At 36.3% G+C, this 21317-nt stretch overlaps 1 protein-coding gene and 2 non-coding genes across 5 annotated transcripts in view; 2 read left to right on the top strand and 1 right to left on the bottom strand.

Moving 5' to 3' along the window:
* Window positions 1–21317, top strand: part of DRC1 (dynein regulatory complex subunit 1) — a 60871-nt gene that overhangs the window by 22029 nt on the left and 17525 nt on the right. For all 3 annotated transcript variants that reach the window (XM_074209921.1, XM_074209922.1, XM_074209923.1), the window contains exons 3-8: window positions 257–369; window positions 900–1083; window positions 6530–6667; window positions 7502–7588; window positions 7975–8097; window positions 13367–13506. In XM_074209921.1, the coding sequence (XP_074066022.1) occupies window positions 257–369; window positions 900–1083; window positions 6530–6667; window positions 7502–7588; window positions 7975–8097; window positions 13367–13506 (785 nt within the window). The remainder of the gene's footprint in view (window positions 1–256; window positions 370–899; window positions 1084–6529; window positions 6668–7501; window positions 7589–7974; window positions 8098–13366; window positions 13507–21317) is intronic.
* Window positions 2233–2338, bottom strand: LOC141510528 (U6 spliceosomal RNA). The gene has a single exon (XR_012474999.1). It is a non-coding gene; the product is annotated as a U6 spliceosomal RNA (small nuclear RNA).
* On the top strand, window positions 14102–14208 carry LOC141510359 (U6 spliceosomal RNA). The gene has a single exon (XR_012474856.1). It is a non-coding gene; the product is annotated as a U6 spliceosomal RNA (small nuclear RNA).

Genomic DNA, 21317 nt, shown 5'->3' with positions numbered 1-21317 from the left:
TTGTCAGAGCTGAGAAAATCCTTGAAGATTTTCTAAGCCAGCTCCTACCAGAAGTATCCAGTCCTCCTCAGACAGCTGGCAGATATTCATTATAGAGATTGGAGGAAAGGGACTTTCTTACTTTTGAGAGTAGCTCATTCCATTTTGGGATAGCATCTTTTCTTAGTAATTCAAACTGAAATATGTCCTCTTGAAGCATCTGTGGCTTGCATGTAAATTGTATTGTGATTGTATCACTTCTATTTTCTATTTCCAGAGGTTGTCTAAGCTGTTGCTCTGTGGCACTGAGCTGGTGACCAATGTTCAAGTTGCTGCCGATATTAGAGAGACTCACAGGAGGGTAGATGAAGATGAAGCAAAGCGTCAGAGGTAAGGAACTCCACTGTCCTGGGACCTTGTGGGCACGATATATTTCTCTTTTTTCCAGGTCACTCAATTCTTTAAAATATATTAATCAGGGGCGGCTAGGTGGCGCAGTGGATAGAGCACTGGCCCTGGAGTCAGGAGTACCTGAGTTCAAATCCAGCCTCAGACACTTAATAATTACCTAGCTGTGTGGCCTTGGGCAAGCCACTTAACCCCATTGCCCTGCATAAACCTTTAAAAAAATAAAATAAAATATATTAATCTCCCAATTCCTGCCTGATGTTAATTTTTTAGGAATTATGAGTAGGTCTGGAAGTAACTTCATATTTTTAGAAGAAAACAAGTTTAAAAGGTATTTATTAGGTACATGTTATGTATTTTCCCAAGGGGTAGCATGGTATAGTGGATAGAGGACTGATATTGGAATTAGGAAGATTTTAGCTGTTCTTTACTGATTCAACAAGTTCAAACAATTCCAACTAGTCTCCCAATATATCTAGCCAGTGTCTTCAATGTATGGTTTGTGTTTGCAGAGTGGAGAAGCTGGAGAATGAAATCAAGACCAGTCAGGACAAGTTTTATGATATCACTTCAAAGTGGAAAGAGAGTAGGATGAAGAGGATTCCTCAAGAACTGTGGGACTTACTCAATGAGCAACAACAGCAGTGCGCCATGCTGATAGAGGAGAAGAATAAACTTATTAGTGATTTACAACAGGCAAGAAATTAACATTGTAAAACTGGGGTGGGATTAGAGTGGGACCTGGTGCTGACTTGGAAAGGGAAAATTATTACTCTTTTAAAAATATATTTCATTAAGCATTTTCCATTGACATATAAAATGATTTTTAACAATCATTAACTTTTTTTGAGTTTCAAATCCTTTACCACATTCCCTCTTTGAAAAGTCAAATTATTAGATATAGATTTTATATGAAAAGTCATACAAAATATAACCATAATAGCCATATTTGTTTTTTCTTTTTTAGTTATATATGCAATTCGATGATCCTCTTTCTCTCTTTTATGATATACATATTTTGGAGATATAAATCCCCCCTCCAATATTGTTTTGTCTACATCCCGCAAATTTTGAAATAGTTTCATTTTGTTACTCTTTAGTGAAGTTATTATTATTATCATTATTATTATTTTGGTTTTTGTAAGGCAATGGGGTTAAATGACTTGGCTGAGGTCACACAGCTAGGTAATAATTAAGTATTTTGAGGTCACTTTTGAACTCAGGTCCTCTTGACTCACGGGCTGGTGTTCTATCCACTGCGCCACCTAGCTGCCCCTAGTGAAATTGTTGATTATTTCTATTATTTGTACTTTGATCCACTCATTCTTTAGAATTATTTAATTTCATTTTTTTGTTTCCCAATTACTTGTAAAAACAATATTTTACATTTTAAAAAAAAATCTTGGTTTCAAAATTATCTCCCTCCTTCCTTCCCCTCTCTCTCATTAAGAAGAGCAATTTGATATGTTATACAGTCATGCAAAACATAATTTCATACTAGTCATATAGTGAAAGAAAACACAGATCACCCCAACCCCCAAGAAAAATAAAGCTATAAACTGCTAAACTTTGATATTCATTCAGACTCCATCAGTTCCTACCCTGGAGGTGGATAGCATATTTCATCATGATTCTTTTGGAATTGTCTTAGATCTTTGTATTTCTGAGAATAAGTTAGTCATTTACAGTTGATCATTGTGCAATATTATTGTCTTTGTGTATGCTGTTCTCCTAGTTCTGTTCACTTCATTTTACATGAGTTCATGTAATTCTTTCTAGGCCTTTCTGAAAGTATCCTGTTCATATTTCTTATAGTACATTAGTTATTCTATCACAATTGCATATTACAACTTGTTCAGCCATTCTATTTGTGTTTCATCCTTGCATAGGGGCTATGCTAATCTTCTCCATGTCATTCCAATTTTAATATATGTGCTAATGAAGTAAGCACCCAATTGACTTTTTTTTTTGCAAGGCAAACAGGGTTAAGTGGCTTGCCCAAGGCCACACAGCTAGGTAATTATTTAGTGTCTGAGACCGGATTTGAACCCAGGTACTCCTGACTCCAGGGCCAGTGCTTTATCCACTATGCCACCTAGCTGCCCCCAATTGACTTTTAATCCTATGCTTACTGTACCTTTTACTAAATATAATTTTTATTGCATTATGGTCTGAAAAGAATTTATTTAATATTTCTGCTTTTCTGCATTTGTTTGTAGAATTTTTATGCCCTAATAACATGCTCAATTTTGTGAAGTTGCCATGTGTAGCTAGGAAAAAGATGTATTTCCTTCTCTTTGCATTCACTTTTCTTCAGAAGTCTATCATATCTTACTTTTCTAAAATTCTGTCCTAAGACTTCCTTCTTATTTATTTTATGATTAGATTTATCTAATTCAGAAATGGGAAAGTTGAGGTCCTTAGTAGTATAATTTTACTATCTATTTCTTCCTATGATTCATTTAACTTTTCTGTTAAGAATTTGGATGCTTATATGATTTAGTGCATATATGTTTTGTAATTTTTTTCCTTCATTGTCTATGGTTCTATTCTGCAAGATGTAGTTTCCCTGCTTAACCTTTTTAAGTAGGTCTACTTTGGCTTTTGTGTTGTCTGAGATCATGATTACCACTCTTGTCCATTTTTATTTCAGATGAAGTATTATAGATTCTGCCTCAGCCTTTATTTCAAATATATGTGTAATTTTCTGTTTCAAATGTATTTCTTGAAAACAACATGTTGTTGGATTCTGGTTTATAATCTATTATGCTATTTGTTCCCATTTTATAGGTGAATTTATCCCATTCATAATCACAGTTGTCAGTCTTTCTAATTTTTTTTATATCATCCCAACATAAATTGACTCACTCTCATGCTGTCTTTCTTTTCTTTGTTTTTTTGGAAGGCACTGGGGTTAAGTGACTTGCCCAAGATCACCCAACTTAGTAAATATTAAGTATCTGAGGCTGAATTTGAATTCAGGTCCTCCTGACTCTAGGGTCAGTACTCTGTCCACTGCATCACCTAAGCTGCCCCCCTCACATCCTCTTTCTATGTAGAATCTTTCTGATTAACCTGATAATGACAAAGTTCTTAGGAGATTCATGTATTATCTTCTCTTATAGAGAAGTGAACAATTGAATTTTATTGAGTTCCTAATGTTTTTGCTTTTTTATGCTTCTCTTGAGTCATATTTAAAAGTCAAATTTTCTCTTCAGCTATGGTATTTTGCATTAGGAAGGCTTGCAAGTCCTCTATTTCATTAAATATCTATTTTTTCCTTTGAAAGATTATACTCTAGGGGTGGCTAGGTGGCATAGTGGATAAAGCACCGGCCTTGGAGTCAGGAGTACCTGGGTTCAAATCTGGTCTCAGACACTTAATAATTACCTAGCTGTGTGGCCTTGGGCAAGCCACTTAACTCCGTTTGCCTTGAAAAAAAACAACAAAAAAAAAACCTAAAAAAAAAAGAAAGATTGTACTCAGTTTTGCTAAGTAGATTATTCTTGGATGTTAATTTCAAATATTTTTCCTTCTGGAATATCATATTTCAAGCCCTCTGACAGTTTAATGTAGTAGCAGCTAAACTTTGTATCATCCTGGCTATGATTTTGTGATATTTAAATAATGTCTTTATGATTACTTGGAGTATTTTCTCTTTGGTCTAACAGTTCTGAAATTTGACTATAATATTCCTAGGAGTTTTCATTTTGGAATCTCCAAGTGGTTATCAATGGATTTTTTTTTTAGTTTTTATTTTACTCTCCCCACTGATGGCAATTTACCTCAATAATTTCTTGAAATATTATGTCTAGTTTTTTTATGACTTTCAGGTAATTTAATAATTCTATAATTATCTCTCTTTGATCTATTTTCTGGTCATTTATTTTTACTGAGATAGTTGACATTTTCTTCTTTTTATTTTCTTGACTTTGTTTTATTGTTTCTTAATATCTCATGGAATTATTAGCTGCCACTTGCTGAATTTTATTTTTTAAGGAATTATTTTCATCAGTGAATTTTTGTATTGCTTTTCCCCTTTTGACCAATTTTAATTTTAAAGTATTAATTTCTTCTGTAATTTTGTGCCTCTTTTATACTAAGCTATTGTCTTTTCATAATTTTCTTCCTTTGTTTTCATTTCTTTACCTAATTGTTTTTCTCTAATGCTCTTGATTTTTAAAAATAATTTTTTAGTTTTTCCAGGAATTTGTTGGATCTCTATCCAGTTTTTTCTTTGAGGGTTTGCTTGTAGCAGTTTTGGCTTCATCTTTGCCTTATGAGTGTGTGTTTTGCTCTTCCCTGTTAACCATAGTAGCTTTTTATGATTAGGTTCTTTTTTTTTGTCATTTTCCTTTTGTTCCCCCACTCTTTTTCCTTGATGGAATTTTATCTTATTTTGGGTTCTATTATTGGTGTGGGAGGGGGATGAGCCCCCCCTCAAGCTTCAGTTTTTGTTTGTTTTTTTTCCCTGCTGCTTTAAGAATTACCTTTGGGGATTTGGTAGTTTTCAGGGCTTCCAAGGTGACATGATTGGGGGAGAGGTGTGGTCATTGCTCACTTGATCAGTACTCTGATCCTTACCTCAAAAGGGCCCTTCCTTCTTTGAGACATGAAACAATATTTTTTTCTTCATGGTCATTGATCTTTTGGAATTGGAAGTGAATCTAGTACTCAGGGTTTCCACTTCTTGACTGAAAGGTCAAGGATTATGTCATATTACTGCCCTTGGACTATGTGACACAAATGAATATAGGCAACGGAGTTGCTTTCAAAGCCACTGCTGTTTCTGTCACCAATGCCTAGTCCTACCATTGGGGCTTCATCCCTATGGGCTCTAGGCAAGGCTCCCCCACCCCATGTCTTACATCTTTTTCCAACCTCTTATGTTGTCTTGGGCTAGGACAAGGTTTCACTTTGACCTTTTGTTGTTTCTGTCACTCCAGAATTCAATTTAAATCATTATCTTAACATGCCCCTCCAAACCTTGGCCCTTGCAACTGCTTATGCTTGTAATGCCTTTTTCCTCTATTTGCCCATTAAATCCCTATCCTTCCTCAAATCAAATGTTCTTCTTCTATGAAGATTTTCTTGAAACTCCCATTTGATAACACCCTCAAGCATTTTTTTTGTGTAATTGTATATAGTTAATAAAAAAAATCTTTTCTCTCTCCCAGATGGAAAATTTCATTAGGTCAGAGGCCATGTCTTTATATATAAACTTCTTGTATTTTCCAGTACTAATCACAATGATTTGTATTAAAATTATTGTTTCCTGTATTTATACATAAGGTTTTGTCCTAATCCAAGAAAGAACAATGTCAAAATTAGAGGGAAATAGTTATCTCCCTGTTATATTAGGTATTCAAGCAGAGATTAGATCTGTTAGGGAGACTAGAGTAGTGGGGTTCTTAACCATTTTTGTGTGAAAGCCCATAGCTTTTTGACAGATTAGTGACACCTAGACCCTTTCTGTAAATATTATTTTTAAATGTAGTAAATGAAATATATAGTATTACAAAGGAATTCAGTTATATTGAAATAATATTATAGGAATATTAAAAACACAAATTCATGAACCCCCAGGTTAAGAATCTTTGGACTACATGAAGTCTTATGTCTCTTCCTTAATTAAATAAGTTTTTTGATTTTATGAAAAAGATCATCTCAGCAGGCTACATGGTATGAGAAGATAAAGCCAGAACAAATGAATTTTAAACTAGGTTTATTCTCATATTAGTAATGTTTTATTATTATTTAATGTTTTAATGTTCTAACATTAAAAGTTCAGCAATAAATATATTATGCAGAAATATATATCTTTGTAGGAACATGAGGAATTTTCTCAATTTGAGAAATTATTGTTTTTTTTGGAGAGGTGGTGATGAACAGAATGTATTTATTTACATGGCTCCAGTCTATGGGCAGATAAAGCAAAATTTGACCAATAAATTACATTGCACATACTCTGATGATGGATGTTCTCTGACTGAAGCTTTTCCACAATTCTTGACTGACTCTTTTGAAATCTCATTATTATTCAAATGTTATAATATTTAGGTGTTTTTGAAGAGATGTGCTAGCTGGACTCTATTTAGTATTACCTCTCCTTGGGGCTGACACCATTCATCTTCTCTTTCAGGAGTTAAAAGGAAAAGATGATCAGTATGTGAAGGATCTGAAGAAACATGGTGATGACATTACTCTGCTGCTTGAGAGGATGGAAGAACAAGTCAAGAATTTAATAAAGACCTTCCGCCAGGAGCTCAATCAGATTGAGGTAGCAAAGACAGTGCAAGAGGATGCAGAGATCATTTCAAAGTCCCATTGTTGAGGGGTCACACTTTCTCCATTTGGGAGGCTCCTCTGAGGAAGATTATGTGACCTTTATGTGCTTGAGCAGCCTCCCAAACATCTTGGTGCCTTGATCTTTGCTCTTTTTATATAATTTGCTTTCCTTATATATCAGAGAAAAAGAGAAGGAAAGTGGCAGGAGGCTTTTAGTATTTCTATTGAATCTAATAATGATAATACTAATAGCAGCAACATTGGAAGGTAGGTATTATGATTATCCCCATCCTACAGATGAGAAACTGAGGCAGGCAGTGATTCAGTGACTTGCCCATGATCATGCAGCTAGCAATCTGACCAGAATGTGGAAGAACAAGAATAAGCCCAAGATCCTGGGTACACAGTTTACCTCCTATAGCCCTCACCCTGGGGAAGTATGCCTAGAAGCTGGTGAAATCTCACTACTAAGTTGTGTATTCCTAGGTTTCTCCTCTAGGTTTATCCATTGAGTTCTGCCTTTGCTTAATGGGCACCCCAACCAGGGATGGAGAGGTCCTTTTCCTCTGGTCTTTGTGGTTCATCTTGTCCTTAAGTGTAGATATGGTCCCTGGACTAAGTGGCTGGTTTCTCTTTAGTTCTCAGAGGTTGGGTTTTCTTGCTCCCTAAGTTAGCACCTTAAAGTTGCCAACTTAGAGCCAGGGGCCTTGTACTTTGTGTAGAGAGTGTTGGTCTTTGTTAGGAGTGATATAGATTATTTCCCAAATTATGGAGCTTATGCCCAACTCAAAGTAGGCTCAAGACCCTTTCCCTCTTTTGGTTACAGAAAGCATTTGAGCAGGAGAGACAAGAGCTATTGCTCAGCAATAAGAAGAAATGGGAGCGAGAGATGCACATTCACAATTCCAAAGAGGTAAAGGACTAAGGGTGAATGAACAGGGGTAGCTGGTGTCTCTTGAGCAGTATGATGCTCTTTATCAAGCCCAGAGTGTAATTCACTATACATTCTTCTCATGATATCTCAAGAGATTCAGAAGGGAGAACAGTCCAGCTAGGAAATCAGCCAATAGGATTTGAACCTGGCTGCCCTGATGGCACATCTGATACTATCTGCAGGATGCTGCTTCCTCTTTCTAAATTGCAGGATAGTGGAGAGGGGTCTTCTGATCCTTGTAACATTTCTTGCAAAAATTGTGTGAAATAATAAATCCTCTTTGGGTTTTTTTGAGGGTCACTTGTAGTGAATTATTGGAGAAGTTACAGTTGTTAAACTTTCATGTGGTCTCCTTTTGACTTCAGCTGGAGTATCTGATGACCCACATGAAGAGGGTGGAGGATTATGAGAAGCAGTTAAACCAGCAGAGGATTCAGGATTCAGAAGAATACAACTCCATCAAGATCAAGCTGGAGCTGGATGTGCAGGTTAGTCCAGAAGGGATGGAAAACATGGTCCATTCAGTCATTCTCCCTAGAGGAGCTCTGAGATGGAAGCCTAGTGACTGATTGCTGAACAGGCCAAGGCAGCAGGGAATGGGGGACAGTAGAAGTCCATTCATCAAGTCTTTTATTAACAACAGGTCCCCGTGCCCTCTTCTAAAGAGCTGAACCATTAAGGGCACACTTACCCACCCTCAGATGTCCCAAAGCTAGCTCAGGCCTAGGGTGACAGCAACTATCCTCAAAAACCTCTCCAGATGAAACATCTAAAGCCAGCAAGATGAAATTCAAAATGGATGGATGAGTCCTGAATTTGAGAAAAAGCAATTGCATGAGTATAGGAAGGAGGGGATACCTGGCTTGACATAAATTCATATGAAAGACTATGAACATAAAATACAACCCAGTAAAAAAAAAAATCTACAGATGGTCAAATGGCTAATGCAGACTTAGAAAATAAGTCAGTTAAAATTTTCTTTTTTTTTCTTTTTTTAGGTTTTTTTTCTTTGCAAGGCAAATGGGGTTAAGTGGCTTCCCCAAGGCCATAGAACTAGGTAATTATTGAGTGTCTGAGGCTGGATTTGAACTCAGGTACTCCTGACTCCAGGACTGGTGCTCCATCTACTGCACCACCCAGCCACCCCTAAAATTTTCTTAATAAAAACTCTTACCTAAATATCTTTTGTGACTTATTTGTACAGAAAGATCTTTTTCAAAAAATAGAAATATTTATTTTTCCCACTACTTGCAAAGATCATTTTTAATAGTTTTTTTGGTAAGATTTTGAGTTCCACATTTTTCTCCTTCCCTTCCCTCCCCACTCCCCTTGACAGTGAGTAATATGATATAGATTATACATGTATAACAATATTAAACCTATTTCCATATTAGTCATGTTGTGAAAGAAGAATCAGAAAAAAAGGAGAAAAAAGCCATTAAACATAAAACAAATTTTAAAAATGGAAAATAGTATGCTTTGTTCTATATAATTCTTTATCTGGGAGTGAATGGTATTTTACATCAAAAATCCTTTAGAATTGTCTTTGATTGTTGTACTATTGAGGAGAGCTAAATCTATCTTAGTTGATTGATCATCATATAATGTTGCTGTTAATGTATACAGTGTTCTTCTATTCTTCTCACCTCACTCAGCATCAGTTCATATAAGTCTTTCCAGACTTTTCTGAAGTCCAATAGGGAATCTTTTTTCTGATTAGACACTGAAGAACCACTTTATTTTATTTATTTTTTTTGAATTATAAAAATTTTATTTATTTTGAGTTTTACAATTTTTCCCCCAATCTTACTTCCCTCCCCCCACCCCCACAGAAGGCAATTTGCCAGTCTTTACATTGTTTCCAAGGTATACATTGATCCAAATTGAATGTGATGAGAGAGAAATCATATCCTTAAGGAAGAAACATAAAGTATGAGAGATAGCAAGATCAGACAATAAGTTATCAGGTTTTTTTTTTTAAATTAAAGGTAATAGTCCTTGGTCTTTGTTCAGACAATACAAACAATTCTTTCTCTGGATACAGATGGTATTCTCCATCACAGACAGCCCCAAATTGTCCCTGATTGTTGCTGTTAGGATGTACAATGTTTTTCTGGTTCTTCTCATCTTACTCAGCATCAGTGCATGCAAATCCCTCCAGGTTTCCCTGAATTTCCATCCAGTAGGGAATAATTCTTTTTTTTGGTTTTGTTTTTTCAAATGTAAAATGATTTTTTTAACATTTTATTTGTTTTCCAATTATATTCAATAGTAATATGTACCCATCATTTTTTGCAAGGCTCTGAATTGTTCAATTTTCCCCCCTCCTCCTCCAGAAGGCCGACAGTCTCTACATTGTTTCCATGCTATACATTAATGTAATTTGAATGTGTTATAAGAGTAAACATAAGAGTAAACATACCCCCCCCCCCAAGAAGATGAGAAACCTCAAGAATAGAGAGAGAGAAAAAAAATTGTACTTTAATCTGTGTTCAGATTCCAATGGCTCTGTCTCTGGGGTGAGTTCCTTTCTTTATCATAAGTCCACCAGAGAAGTAGCTTCAATATTTTTCCCTCAGTTGCTATTACTAGCTGTACCTCTACTCTATTTCTCCCCACTCTCATTTATTTTATTCTTTCTCTCTCCTTTCATCCTGGCCCTGTCCAAAAGTGTGTTGTATCTGAGTACCCTCTCCCTGGATCTTACCTCTCTTCTATCTTCTATTCTCCCCCTCCCCCCATCCCCCCCCCATCCTTCTCCAGGGCAAGACAGATTTCATTACCCTATTAAGTGTGTATGTCATTTCATCCCTGAGCCATTTCTGATGAGAATGAAGGCTCACTCATTCCCCCTTGCCTTCCCCTCCCCTCCATTGAAAAAGCTGTTTTTTTGACTCTTATGTGAAATCTCTCAGCTTCTTCATCTCTGTTTCCTTCCTCCCAGTACTTTCCCCCATTGCCCATTGACTCCATCCCTTTACCACACCATACCATTATTAGTAGGGAAAAATTCTTGATGAGACCAAACATAAATGGCAATTTAGGTTATTGAAACAGAAAGTCATGATTTTTATATTTTTAAACTAATATATGAGGCTTGGTACAGATAATGACCAGTGGCCAACAGAGGCCATATAAACACATAAATTAAATGCCCTGCCACTTTGGCTGCCATGGATTCACCCATGGTGATAACCCAATGTCTGATTCATTTTGTTGTACTTTTAGGACAAATGTTATCATTAGGGTAGACTCAGTATTGCTCATGTGAAGAAATCATGGGGATATGTGTTCTTAAGGGAAAGACTGCAGTCATTACTCAGGACAAGTAGCTGCTTAACTTGTTATAATTGTTTCCAGAATGTTCCAAGCCTAGCTTGGTCCCTGGATCTTAATAATAACTATATCTTCATCAGTCTCCTAGGTCAGTAGTGCCCTCTTCTCCATTCATCTACTCAAATTGGATTTATCCTTTGACTTCTCAAATCACCTGTGAGTCTGTAGCTTGTTTAGCCATATTCCTTTTTTTTTGAGGGGGTGGGGAGATCATAACTGTGAGTCCTCCTTGGGCACCCATTGTTCAGTTCTCTGTCTTGACTGACTCAGAAAAAAATGGAGATTCTTGAATTAGAATGTACATACATAGTCAATCTTCATCCATGGACAAGGATTATAATAATTAACTAGTAATATAAAGTCCATAGTCAGTCTTCATTTCTGAGCTAGTAATGTTACAACTATAATGAACATGGATCTGAGAAAATAAGGTACCTAATTTTATTGTTTCTATACACTTAATAAAATAAAAGTCTTAATAACAACTAGCATTTATATAACCCACTAAGATTTTAAAAATACTTTACATATATTAGTTCAGCAGATTCTCACAATAACCCTGGAAAGCAGGTGCTGCTGCTCTCTTCATTTTGCAGATAAGGGAAACTCAGGCTGTAAGTGACTTGCCTCAGGGTCACATAGTTAATGAGTAGATGGTATTAGGATTCAAATTCAGGTCTTCTTGAGTCCTATAAATCCAACCCTCTGTCCACTATATCATCTAGCTGCCACCTGTTTTCGTTAAGATGGTTTAATAGTTCTTCTCTATGAGACCTTTCCTGCTGTCTCCCCCCACAGTAAGTGCTTTTGTCTCTGACATTATCTTGTATTTGCTTTGTATTTTGTACATATTTGTGATATACTGGTGAATGCTTAACAACAGATTCTCTCAAAGGCACATCACACTTTTAAGTTTCATCTGCCTTATTAACATTTTTTCATCACTTTAAGTCATGACTCTAGACAATCAACAAAACAGCAAATCAAGCCCTGAGTTGTACCATTTACTGATTTCTGAGATATAAATGCTCACAAATAAAATTTAATAACATATTATTATAAATTATAATAACAATTATTTTATAGCTAACATTTACATGGTTCCTATTATTTTCTAGGAATTGTGCCAAGTGATTTCCAAATATTCTTTCATTTTATCTTCACAACAACTCATATTGGGGAGGGGTGGGGAGAGGATGAGGAAACAGGCAGGCAGAGGTAAAGTGACTTGCCCAGGATCACATAGTGAGGGTTTGAGATCACATTTGAACTCAGGTCTTCCTGTCTCCCAGTCAAGTTTAAGCTGGCTTAAAGCACACCTTTGGTTTATGAAAGCAGATTCTCTACCCCATTAGAATGCCAACTCCTTGAGGGAAGAGAGTGAGTTTATGTCATCAGTGCTTTTCTGGCACATAGCAAGAACTTAATGTTTGTTGCTTAACTGATTTCATGCCACTATATTTCCTAAGAATTCACTTAGGAATTCACTTAGAATTCACTTAGAATTCACTGAATAAGAATTTGACCCTGGCCAAGGAACTGAAATAAAAAGAGGGACTGGAGCCACACTAATGATCTGGCAGTACCCTAGATATTATCCTGTATACTGGTTAAAGAGCAGGTGCGAGCTCCATATTTGAGGGTGGAGTTTGAACTACTTCCCACATTACCAGATTTTTATCTTAGCAACAGAGAATTTATTCTTCACAGGCTTTATTTTTCTGACTTATTAATGTAGTTATCTCCAAACTTATTACAAGCTAGCAATTTATTAGGACTGGCCAGGCCATGAGTGTGACCTTGCTCTTAACCTTTGAGAAGTAGCTCATATCTTCATAGAAACAGGAAGAGAAAGAAGCTCAGGGCCCAAGGTTGGCTTCAGTGGTGGCAAACTGGGACTCTTAGGCTAAGTGCTCTTTTCCTTCATCAGTGTGTAGGTAGATGCCACCTCTGCATTTCCCATTACTTCATGATACCCCTGCTCTTCTTAACTCCTCTGAGAAAAGGTAAAGGAGTCAGCAAGGACAGGTGAGCCCTTGAAAAAATTGTAAAGGTTTGTGCCTTGATAAAGGTCATTATATTACAAAAAAGCTCAATATTCCTAAACCTCAATAGTCCCTTCTCCAAATGATCATGGGCATTTCTGACTGGGCTGGTAAAATCTCTGAGCATTCTACTATTGTGTTTTGTTATATATTAAAGAAAAATGTTAATGTTATATGAAACTTAGTGAGGTCATTGAGTTCTTACCTATAGTACTGCTTTTCAGATAACCTGGAAGAAGCAATTCATAGTGGAAAGTGTGTGTGTGTGTGTGTGTGTGTGTGTGTTCCATATTACAGCTTGCAGGGTACTTTTCCTTTCTCCCTTAACCTGCAAACTCTATAGCCTCCTAGAATATGTTCAATTTTTTTTTAACAGATACTAGAGCAACAGCTTCAGCAAATGAAAGCAACTTATCAACTAAACCAAGAAAAAGTAGAATACAATTTCCAAGTGCTGAAGAAAAGAGATGAAGAGAACACAATCATTAAGTCCCAGCAGAAGAGAAGGATCAATCGGTAAGACAGAGCAGCATGCTTTAATTAGGATATCTCTCCTCCTTTGCTTCTCTACCACATTTGACTCTTTGACCTCTTCCTCCCTTCTTTCCTTTTTTTCTTTCTTTCCTTTCTTTTCTTCTTCCTTCCATTCCTTCCTTCCTTTAGGTAATAGTTTGAGTATATGGCAAGGTCAAGTGAAGGTTTTAGAGAATAGAAGATCTGATCATGTCTATAGACAACAGCAAGACAGAGTATAGAAAAGAAATTGAAGATAAAAGTAGGATCAATGGAACAGGCTACAGGAAGGGGGTGAGGATGGGCATGAGTGGATAGGGAAGCCTTGACAAAGTGACTAGAGTAAAATTAAGGCAGGTGGAGGAGTATATAGAAAGATTTGAGATATGGGGGAGAGAAGGGAGTGAACTCATGGTTTGTGGCCTCTATTTTCTCAGTAAAATATAAACTTAAGGACATTTCTTAAGAGAGAAAATGTGGGTGAGATTTTCAGTACTGGGGAAGAAAAGATTTAGAGCTTCTACTGACAAGAATGAAATAGAGATTCAGTCAAAGAAAATCAAAAATTTTGTTGTTCCTAGTTGAGAATGAATTTACAGCGCTTGCTTCAGCAGCACATATACTAAAATTGGAATGATACAGAGAAGATTAGCATGGCCCTTGCGCAAGGATGACACTCAAATTCGTAAAGCATTCCATATTTTTATGAGACTGCTATCTAAAGAGATGTAACTGGCTTTAACCCCACTTGGGAGAAAGACTCTAATAACTCTCAGGAATTTTAACTCTATTAGATAGAATATACTGAACTACAAGGGACAGACACTCAGAATTTTCTATGACTTAGATAGAATGATCTGAAAAACACTACCTCCTTAAAAAGGGGGACAAGAAAGAGACTGGAGGAGGGAGGGGATTGAATGGGGGTAAATCTCATTACACTAAGAGGTACAAAAAACCTATAGTAATAGAGGGGAAGAAGGGAGCAGATGAGAAACACCTGAATCTTCTTCTCATCAGACTTGGCTTAAAGTCAACCTACACATACTCAGTTAACTTATAAAACATCTAACCTTTAAAGTATTAAAAGGGGAAAAGGGGAGGGGGGATGGAGAAAGGGAAGGGGAGTGGGGGAAAAAGGTGAAATAACAAAAGGAAGGGAAGGGAAAAGGGAAAAAGGGAAAGGGGAAAGAAAGGGGAGGGTGTGATATAGGAGGGCAAACAGACTGAAGGGGGTGGTATTCAGAAACAAAATACTGGGGAATATGGATAAAGGGAGGAGAAAGGGGGAAAATACAAACAGAGGGAAGATAGCATAGAGGGCAATAAAAAATTAGTAATCATAACCTTGAATGTGAATGGGATGAACTCTCCCTTAAAACGTAAGCAAATAGCAGAGTGGATTAAAAACCAGAATCATACAATATGCTGCTTACAAGAAACTCATTTGAAGCAGAGAGATACATATAGAGTAAAGGTAAAAAGTTGGAGCAAAATATATTTTGCTTCAGCTGAAGTAAAAAAAAGCAGGGGTGGCAATCCTTATCTCAGAAAAAGCAGCGGCAAAAATAGATAGCATTAAAAGAGATAAGGAAGGAAACTTTATCCTCCTAAAAGGTACCATAGACAATAAAGTCATTTGAATATTGAATATTATGCACCCAGTGGGACAGCACCCAAATTCTTAGAGGAGAAGCTGAAAGAACTGCAGGAAGACATAGACAGCAAAACTCTACTAGTGGGAGACTTCAACCTCCCACTCTCAGATCTAGATAAATCAAATCATAAAGTAAACAAGAAGGAAGTTAAGGAGGTAAATAGATTGTTAGAAAAATTAGATATGGTAGACTTATGGAGGAAACTGAACGGGGATAGAAAGGAATATACCTTTTTCTCTGCAGTACATGGAACATATACAAAAATTGACCATGTACTAGGACATAAAAACCTAATGATCAACTGCAGAAAGGCAGAAATAGTGGATACATCTTTCTCAGATCACAATGCAATAAAAGTCATATGCAATACTGGGCCAAGGAGATATAGACCCAGAACAAATTGGAAACTGAATAACCTCATTTTAAAAAATGAGTGGACCAAAAAAACAAATTATAGAAAAAATGAACCATTTTATCCTAGATAATGATAATAATGAAACAACATACCAAAACCTATGGGATTCATTCAAAACAACTCTCAGGGGATATATTATAGCTCTAAATGCTTACATGAATAAATTGGAGAAAGAGTAAATCAATGAACTAAACATGCAACTAAAAAATTAGAGAAAGAACAAATGAAAAATCCCCAATTAAATACCAAATTAGAAATTCTAAAAATTAAAGGAGAAATTAATAAAATTGAAAGCAAAAAAACTATTGAATTAATAAGTAAAACCAAAAGTTGGTATTATGAAAAAACCAATAAAATTGATAAACCTGTGGTCAATTTGATTAAAAAAAGAAAGAAGAAAACCAAATAGCTAGTATTATAAATGAAAAAGGTGAACTCTCCACCAATGAGGAGGAAATTAAAGTAATAATTTGAAATTATTTTGCCCAACTCTATGCCAATAAATTTGATAATCTAAGTGAAATGGATGAATATTTACAAAAATATAAGTTTCCCAGGTTAAATGAAGAAGAGATTAAATACCTAAACAACCCTATCTCAGAAAAAAAAATTCAATGAAGTGATTATTGAACTCCCTAAAAAAAAATCTCCAGGGCCTGATGGATTCACAAGTGAATTCTGCCAAACATTTAAGGAACAATTGGTTCCAATTCTATATAAACTCTTTGGAAAAATAGGGAAAGATTGAACTCTGCCTAACTCTTTCTATGAAACCAATATGGTGCTGTTACCTAAACCAGGAAGAGTTAAAACAGAGAAAGAAAATTATAGACCTATTTCCCTGATGAATATAGATGCAAAGATCCTAAATAAAATAGCAAAACGATTACAACAAGTTATCACTAGGATAATACATTATGATCAAGTAGGATTTATTCCAGGAATGCAGGGTTGGTTCAATATTAGGAAAAATGTTAGTGTACTCAATTATATCAACAAACCTATCAAATCATATGATCATACTAGTAGATGCTGAAAAAGCTTTTGACAAAATACAGCATCCATTCCTATTAAAAACACTAGAGAGTGTAGGAATAAATGGACTGTTCCTTAAAATAATTAACAGTATCTATCTGAAACCATCAACAAGCATTATATTCAATGGGGAGAGGCTAGAGGCATTCCCAGTAAGATCAGGGGTGAAACAAGGGTGCCCATTATCACCACTACTATTCAATATTGTATTAGAAATGTTAGCATTGGCAATTAGAGAAGAAAAAGAAATTGAAGGAATTAGAATTGGGAAGGAAGAGACAAAACTCTCACTCTTTGCAGATGACATGATGATCTACCTAGAGAATCCCAAGAAATCATCCAAAAAACTACTGGAAACAATTAGCAATTTTAGCAAAGTTGCAGGTTATAAAATAAACCCTCATAAATCCTCAGCTTTTCTATATATGTCTAGCAAGATACAGCAGGAAGAGCTAGAAAGAGAAATCCCATTCAAAGTAACCTCAGACAATATAAAATACTTGGGAGTCTATTTGCCAAAACAGACTCAGAATCTTTTTGAAAACAATTATAAAACACTTCTCACACAAATTAAATCAGATTTAAATAACTGGGCAAATATCAACTGCTCATGGATAGGTAGAGCTAATATAATAAAAATGACAATTCTACCAAAACTAAACTTTAGTTTAGTGCCCTACCAATCAAAATTCCAAAAAATTACTTTAATGAGTTAGAAAAAATTGTAAGTAAATTCATATGGAGAAGTAAAAAGTCAAGAATTGCCAGGAGCTTAATGAAAAAAAAATGCAAACGAAGGTGGCTTAGCACTACCAGATCTAAAATTATATTATAAAGCATCAGTCATCAAAACTGTTTGGTTTTGGCTAAGAAATAGAGTGGTGGACCAGTGGAATATACTAGGTGTAAAATCAGGAGAGGATTATAGTAATCTGCTGTTTGATAAACCCAAAGAGTCCAGCTATTGGGATAAAAACTCCCTCTTTGATAAAAACTGCTGGGATAATTGGAAGTTAGTATGGAAGAAACTTAGATTAGACCAACACCTCACACCCTTTACCAAGATAAGATTCAAATGGTTACAGGACTTAGACATAAAAAACAATACTATAAGCAAATTAGAAGATCAAGGACTACTTTACTTGTCAGATCTATGGAAAAGGGAGCAGTTTATGACTAAGGAAGTGTTGGAGAACATCACCAAAAACTAATTAGATGATTTCGATTACATTAAATGAAAAAGCTTTTACACAGATAAAACCACTGTAACCAAGATCAAAAGAAATGTAGTAAATTGGGAAACAATCTTTACAACTAATGAGTCTGACAAAGGATTTATTTCTAAAATATATAGAGAACTGAGTCATATTATTAAAACAAAAAGCCATTCCCCAATTGACAAGTGGTCAAAGGATATGCAAAGGTAATTTACAGATGAGGAGATCAAAGCAATCCATAGCCATATGAAAAAAATGCTCTAAATCATTAATTATTAGAGAAATGCAAATTAAAGCTTCTCTGAGGTACCCCTTCACACCTCTCAGATTGGCCAATATGACCAGGAAGGATAATGATCATTGTTGGAAGGGTTGTGGGAAATCTGGGACACTATTACACTGTTGGTGGAGCTCTGAGCTCATTGAACCCTTCTGGAGAGCTATTTGGAACTATGCCCAAAGGGCAACAAAAATATACATACCCTTTGACCCAGCAATACCACTAGTGGTAAAAAGGTGAAAACATTACTTATACAAAAATATTTATAGCAGCCCTGTTTGTGGTGGCAAAGAATTGGAAATCCAGTAAATGTCCTTCAATTGGGTAATGGCTTAGCAAACTGTGGTATATGTATGTCATGGAACACTATTGTTCTATTAGAAACCAGGAAGGATGGGATTTCAGGGAAGCCTGGAGGGATTTGCATGAACTGATGCTGAGTGAGATGAGCAGAACCAGAAAAACACTGTACAACCTAACAGCAACATGGGAGTGATGATCAACCTTGAAGGACTCGCTCATTCCATCAGTGCAACAATCGGGAGCAATTTTGGGCTGTCTGCAAGGGAGAGAGCCATCTGTATCCAGATAAGGAGCTGTGGAGTTTGAACAAAGTTCACGAACTATTCCCTTTAATTTAGAAAAAAACAGATCTTTTTGTCTGATGTTGTTACCTCTTAGACTTCTCTTCTCTTAAGGATATGATTTCTCTGTCATCACACCCAATTTGGATCAAGGTACGACATGGAAACAAAGTAAAGACTGACAGATTGCTTTCCGTGGGGGGTGGGGTTGGGGTTAGGGAAGTAAGATTGGGGGGAAAATTGTAAAACTCAATATCTTTAATAAAAATTAATTTAAAAAAAAGAGAATGAATTTACAGGGACCTAATTGGCATGGTGATGTAAACTGCTAACAGCATTCAACAACTCAGGTATGATTAGAGAAAGTAGATTGTGTGGGTGATCCAGAGTTGAAGATTGGCAAGGTATGAAAGACAAGGGGCAAGGGGATCAAGGGTGAAGGGTAGCACATTTGAACTAGTCATCCACAGACACAAAATATTAAGGAGAGTGGAGTCCAATCAGAGCAGAGGTAGTGAATTGGAAAAATGAACGATGGAGAGACTGAAGGTTTTGGTGAAGAATAAATGAATGAAAAGACATAATTTATAAGTGTTTACCCTGCACCAAGCACTGAGGATACAACATAAAAGTGAGACAACCCCTGCCCTCAAGAGCTATATTTAGGAGAAAACAGCAAAACTATGGAAGCTAGGATTGGAAAAAAGGAAGGGATTGTGCATATTGGAGATATGGCTTGGACATAGCTGGGAAGTGGCATGGTAACCTTTTTACTGTGAAGTGAAGATATAAAACTCACCTATCAGAGCTGGGCCAGAGCAGAATCCCGAGTTCAGGTAGAATGGGGCAGAGAAAGAAGTGAAAAGATGGGGATAGAGATAAGAGAAGGGAATGTTAACCCTCAGAATACTGGAATTGGCATAGTTCTGGAGGATTGTGAGATCTTGAGTATGACCTTTCCTGTGGAGAGTGAAATTAGGATTATTCTCTGGGTCACAGGAGTTAAAAGGGATGATGAATGGGGAGACTGGAATATCAAATATTTTGAAGTCTTTAAATATAAGCTCATAGTGGGAGACAGACACTAAACTCCTTGAAGAAGCCTTGGAGCCTTTCCAGCCTGATAAATTACAAAGATAAGAATCTGGACCAAAAGGACAGATGGAATGAAACAACAAGGAGGAGAGATGGTGGTTATTTCTGAATGACTGTGGCAGAGGAAGGGTTTGATCAAGGCAGTGTGGAGCAAGGAGGATGTCCCTTCTGGTTTAGGATTTAGTGTCTTCCAGGCAGGTTTTTTAGATAGAAAGAGATAATAAGTATTAAGTGCTTACTACTACTTTGCTTAGATAAAAAGATAAAGTGAATATCTCTGCCTTCAAGGAGTTTATAATCTAATTAAGCTTCCTTACATTCTCATTCTCTCCCTTCATCTCCCTACCCCCCCTCTTTTTTCCTCCTACTCTCATCAACCCAGCTACATATTGTTCTCATTAACTAACTTGAGATGAATGGAGGGGAGGAGAGAAAGCATGAGCAACTATGGGATGTGTATCAGGAAAGGCTTCATGATGTTTAAACTGAGTCTTGAAGGAAACTAAGGGAGTCCAAGGGACAGAGGTGTGGAGGAAATGAATTACAGTCAAGGAGGAAAGCCAATACAGTGGTGCAGAGAGAACTGGAGGATTGCATAGAAGAATAGCACGGACATTTTAACTGATGTGTAGTGTATGTGAAAGGGAATGTGTAATAAGATCAGATTATTGAATTGCCAAACAGGAGTTTGCTTATGATCCTTGAAGTAATTGGAAGCTACTGTAGTTCATTAAGTAGGGGAGTTAGACCTTTTAAGGAAATTATTTTGGCAACTGAATAGAAGATGGATTTGAATAGGGAAAGATTTGAAGTAGAGAAACTAATTAAGAGGCTCTTATACTAGTCAAATTAGTCAGGTAAGAAGTGATAAAAGGTATTTAGAGTAGTAGCTGTGTGAGTGGAGATAAGGGGGACATATATGGGTAGATCTGTGGAGATGAAAATAGCAAAATTTGGGAATGGATTGCATTTCTAAGGTTAGTGAGAGTGAGAAATAAAAAAAAAATTAGGATATCAGGGTTGGGTGCCTGGAAGGATAATGGTAGTATCAAGAGTAATAGGGAGGTTCAGAAGGAATATGAGTTTTATTTTAGACAAGTTGAGTTTGAGATGTCTCTGGGAGGAGACAGACAGCTGAGCTCTATTCTTCAACTCCTCTAGTTATAGTCATTACACAGTTATATGTCTAGAGAATATACCAGACCAAGTCCTGATGAACAAATTGAAGAAAAGAAAATCAGTCTTTTTTCTAGCCTAGTTCAGCACAGAGAGTCTGTGGACAATAGGATCAGGTCTAACCAGTAATGGCCATATAGATCATTCCACTGTAAAGAGAGGTTATGTCCTAGGGCAAAGAGAGGTCCTAGATCCTTGGGGAGACCTAAACTTGAGCAGGGTATGGGAAGAGGTGTCAACTGGTGGCTTTTTTTTTTTTTTTTAGTATTTGCAAGGCAAAAGGGGTTAAGTGGCTTGCCCAAGGCCACACAGCTGAGTAATTATTAAGTGTCTGAGGTCGGATTTGAACTCAGG

This window comes from Macrotis lagotis, chromosome 1, assembly GCF_037893015.1.
Source record: "Macrotis lagotis isolate mMagLag1 chromosome 1, bilby.v1.9.chrom.fasta, whole genome shotgun sequence".
Classification (NCBI taxonomy): domain Eukaryota; kingdom Metazoa; phylum Chordata; class Mammalia; order Peramelemorphia; family Peramelidae; genus Macrotis; species Macrotis lagotis.
This window is presented reverse-complemented; position numbering and strand designations above follow the sequence as displayed.